The following is a 4,927-nucleotide window of genomic DNA, read 5'->3' as shown; positions in this document are numbered from 1 at the left end:
AATTTTTTTGGCCGCCTGCTCCGCCTTTTCACCTTGGTCGTAGTGGTACTAAAGAATGTATCGAATTTTCTCTTGTTTTACCTCCATTTTGGAACGCTGTAATACACAACTGGCTTACCAAACACAAAACTGTCACAGAACTTTTTTTGAAGCGTAATGTCACCTTTAAATCGCCGTATAGTATGACCCGATGCGATGTATACATCGTGAGATATGGCTCACTAAAGACATCTAGCGGAAAACGCTCAGAACTTTTTACTTCACCTAATATATCTTCACAATAGTATTCTTTTCAATATCGACATATATAATTATATATGATTATATATAACCATATATGGCCAAAATTCATATGTAAACTTTTTTTTCCGGGTCGTTTTATAAATATTAGAAAGATAGTGGGCCATCTTACCCAAAAACGTGAGTGAAAGACGGTTATAATTGTACTTATAAACAAATAGTGAAAACGAAAATAAAAATGCATATTATATTGCAATTTACATACCTACTTTATGTATCTAATATTGATTGCGATAGCTGAACGTAATTTATTCGACGTTATAGCAAGTTTTAGCTTGGATACGTGAGAAATTTTACAGGTAGTCAAAAATAAAAATATAGTATAATATTCATAATCTTGTTATTTCGAAAAATGTACGCACATACACTACGATAAATGTCGATTATCTTTGTGACTGATTACATAAACGCAATGTTTTGCAATTATTAGAGAAATTGCAGCCTATGTGGCCATCTTTCCGGTATAGCCATAATATCCTAGTTTACTTTATGTATATACATTCTAATTTTTTTATTTTAATTACTACACCTATCGCCATCTGTACAGATGTCTATCTGACTGTTCTAAGAACATCTTTAAGAAATTTGTATATAGAATATCTCGCATTTTACACCGTACAATTAATAAAAAATCAAAATTTTATGTCGCAGGCGTTAAAAGGGATTCCACGACAAGCTTACTACATCGCGACAAAGGTCGGCAGATACGAACTAGATTATGAGAATATGTTCAATTTCACGACTGAGAAAATTAGAAAAAGTTTTGAGAAGAGTTTGAAATTATTAGGTGTGAATTATGTCGATGTTATTCAGGTGAGATGAAATATAATATTGAATCGATCAATTTCCCACCAAAATCCACAAAAATATTTCTTTCTCATAATAAATTTTGCAGGTCCACGATATCGAGTTTGCACCATCGTTAGACATAATATTCACACAAACCTTGCCGGAATTATCGAGACAAGTAGCCAATGGCAAGGCCAGATATATCGGCATTACCGGATATCCGGTGTCTGTGTTGAAAGAGTGTGTCGAGAAGAGCAACATTAATATATCATGCGTATTAACCTATACAAGGCTCACTTTGATCGACGATACTCTGCTAGAATACATCCCGTTTTTCAAGGTTCAAGCAATTCGCATAGCGTATACCCATATAGCACAAATCTTCAAAGGACGTTCTAAAAACATTCTAAGGACATTCATACATCCTAAAAACGTCTTAGAACATTCTCTGAAGATTTTGTGGTATCTAAGTAGTGATGTGTATCTTTCTCGATAGTGAAAGTTCATTAACTGTGAAATTTAACACTTTCTGTACCTGTTTTAGGAACGTAACATTGGTGTGATTAATGCTGCGTTACCATGTATGGGCGCTTTAACGAATAATGGTCCACCAAATTGGCATCCTGCTAGTGATGAAACGAAGAGGCAATGTACAAATGCTGCACAATATTGCAAGGCGCGTTTTTAAGATAAAATATATCTCTATCGAGTGTAATAATATAAATATTTTCCACTTAAAACGCGCGTTATATTCTGTGTACATTCTATTGCAAAATAGTTTAGACAGTTTGTCCAGATATATTAGAAACAAAACACGATAATTTTGAATTACATTCTAAAACGTCTTTTTTGAAGAAAATTTTACTCAATATCTATATTATATATACACATTATATATACTATGGAGTATCGAGTAAAATTTCCTCAAAAAGGATGTTTACAATCTTAATATACGAACCAGTACTCATAGGCTTACATAGTGATTAGTTACAGCAGCAACTGAAAACCCATAAGCCTGTGACAATGGTTGCGTGTTTCGTTCCTAAGCATATCTGGATAAACTGTCGAAATCGTTTAATACTTAAACTGTCGAAATCGTTTATACATTAAATATTAACTAATTTTTCTTCAATTACATTTTTGCGATACTTATTACTTCAATGTTCTAATTTTTTACTTAACAATGTAAGTACATCATAACATTTATTGTATGTAATAGTTATATTGTTAAATGGAAAATTATAAAGTAATATTACTCTCTACTGCCGTCTAATCTTGTCGTTTATTACGATATTACTGACTATGAAAAAAACAGGATGGTCTAAAAGTCGGTTATTGATTTGAAAAATTCATGACTTTCTTTATAAGTAATATATGTTTACAATTTTTTACAGATTGTACTAAAAACTGAGGAAATTTTAAATGATGAAATAAAAGTATCAATACCTGGGCACTGTAATAACATTGATACCTAACTCTACACATTCTTAATGTTTTGATCTTTAAATTCGAATATTTAAAGAAACGTATTTCTTTCGCCGAAAAAAACGAACATGAAGACAATTTCATGGATTTTGATGAAAATTGCAAAAAATATTGTTTGGAACAAAAGAAGAAAATCTGTCATGAGAATTTGGCTCAGATGCCATGGGATCGGAAATTTCAAACAACTTTTTCTGCAAAGGACTTTCGCCCATTTTCATAGAAGTTTTTGGGACATCCGCCTCCAGTCATATCAATCATATATAATATTATAGGTAATGATGGTAATATTTAAGAAAAAATAGTTTTAGATCTTCAAACCCTCGTCGAAAGTAGTTCTGACTTCTTAATGATATTATTTTATTCGTTCGACAGTTTATCATCAGATCTGCCCAACACGTTTATTATTTATTTTTACGATGTTTTCGCGCTTTTAATTAACTAATGATTTTTTTCCTTAAGGTTTCTTTTTGCATCCAAGGCACCTTTTTGTGATGACGGCAGTAACAAATGTTAAAAAAAAAGATTCTACTAAAGAATATTATTGCATATGTAAGAATGGTGCTCGTAGTGTAGGCTGCTGTGCCCATATTATTTGGTATCTAGGATATGCTAAATACCTTTCTAATGATATATGGATACTTTCTAAGCATAGTAGACATATTTGTTATGTTAGACATCTCTGATGATGAGCCATTGAATGAATAAAATAACATTATTAGGAGGTGAGAACTACTTTCGAATCATCTACTTGAGAATCTAAAATTATTTTTTCTTAAATACTACTATTATTATCTACAAAGTTATATATGATTGATGACTGGACACGGATAGCTCAAAATAAGCGAAGTTTTTTCAAAATCAAAATCTATCAAACTGTCTTTGTATTCGTTTTTTTTTTCGGTGAAAAAAATACCCCTCTTTCAACATAGAATATATATATATATATATATATATATATATATATATATATTCTGTTTAAAGTTTAAATATCTGTATTTAAAAATCAAAATAATAATAATATCCAGAATTGGATGCCAAGATTGCTGGTATTCAGATTTTTTTGTAGTACTTTTACCTTAGTCGACGTTTGGACCATACTGTATGTGATTTCAAATAATTAGTCATTGTTTTGATAAAGCTAATGTTATGAAATATCGATATAGGATCAAGATGTGGAGCTTTCTAAATTGGCGATATGGCATTCGCTGCAATACACGGATACAGATACCAACTTAGTCGGAATGCAAACCATGAAACAGCTGGAAATAAATATGGACGTGTTACGTAACGGCATTACGGAGAAGGAGAAGGCATTATTACAAGAGATTCAAAAGAAGTAAGTCTTGTAAATCAATCATTAAATATGACTAGAGATGAATTTTCTTAACAAAATTCGATGCGCGCGATTCTTGTAATAAGAGGGAAACACATCAAAATGTCTGTATATTATATTTATATTTTATATTTATATTTTATATATATTATATTTATATTTTAAATTGAAATATCATTATTTATTTCAGATTTTTGTTAAAAATAAAAAATCAACATTGGGAAGGTAAAGAGATTGAAATATACCTAAAGGCTATGAAACGTAAGATATGAGAAAAATAGGTTTCCAATTTCTGCATTCCTATTTCCTTTTTCTTTTCTTTTTTTCTGTTCACAAAATCCAAATCAGTAATTATGTGTATTAAGTGATACCTCGTATGTTGTCAAGAGCATGTTACCATTTAAAAAAAGTTTTAATTGATGTTTTTTTATTAAAAAATTATTAACAATTAAAGGTTTTGTATGTACCTATAACGTTTTCTTTATATATAGCACAAATAAAAATTTATATAAAACGCATATAAACATTTAATAACAATGTGACGATTCGAGATTCGTCACGACGGCCAAAACAATAATCACGAGACTAACAAAACGCCGAACAACCGCGCGCGGAATAACCGCAAGGTCAACAAACAGTCGAACTGTTTGTTAGAATTTAGTATAAAAGCCGACAGAAAATTGATATCGAGAGAGATTGATCGGAAAGCTCCTCTCAGGCGCACGACCGACCAGAACTCGCAATTCCTAGAGAGCCTAGAGAGCCTTCCGTCGACCGAAGTGGATACGCGACGTCGACATCCTTTTTCCTCCTCACGCTACGCCGCTAATACCTACGATCGCGAACGCATACAGAGCGTAAGATAACGGTGACAACGAGCGCCTTTAAACCAGCAAGGAAAACCAGGATAAATAAATAGATTAAAGCCGATGAGGACTCCGGACTCCGAACGACGAACAATAGCGTATCCGGAAACAATTCCGACCGCGTCCCGCCTGACGCTCGCGCGCCTTGACGCTT

The 4,927-nt window shown here is 32.2% G+C and overlaps 1 protein-coding gene across 5 annotated transcripts in view; it reads left to right on the top strand.

Moving 5' to 3' along the window:
* Positions 1–4,927, top strand: part of LOC116852090 (L-galactose dehydrogenase-like) — a 92,109-nt gene that overhangs the window by 79,044 nt on the left and 8,138 nt on the right. For 2 of the 5 annotated variants that reach the window (XM_032832104.1, XM_032832105.1), the window contains exons 3-7: positions 952–1,113; positions 1,196–1,429; positions 1,634–1,765; positions 3,738–3,910; positions 4,098–4,573. In XM_032832104.1, the coding sequence (XP_032687995.1) occupies positions 952–1,113; positions 1,196–1,429; positions 1,634–1,765; positions 3,738–3,910; positions 4,098–4,179 (783 nt within the window). In that variant the 3' untranslated portion in view covers positions 4,180–4,573. Of the gene's footprint in view, positions 1–951; positions 1,114–1,195; positions 1,430–1,633; positions 1,766–3,737; positions 3,911–4,097; positions 4,579–4,927 lie in introns of those variants that run through there. The other 3 variants (XR_004379687.1, XM_032832103.1, XM_032832106.1) reach the window with 2 other exon arrangements.

Source organism: Odontomachus brunneus, unplaced genomic scaffold (genome assembly GCF_010583005.1).
Source record: "Odontomachus brunneus isolate Ranch 3 - 2012 unplaced genomic scaffold, Obru_v1 Obru_scaffold_202, whole genome shotgun sequence".
In the NCBI taxonomy this organism is placed as follows: Eukaryota; Metazoa; Arthropoda; class Insecta; order Hymenoptera; family Formicidae; genus Odontomachus; species Odontomachus brunneus.
The sequence above is the reverse complement of the archived record's forward strand: the minus strand, read 5'-3'. Positions and strand labels throughout refer to the sequence as shown.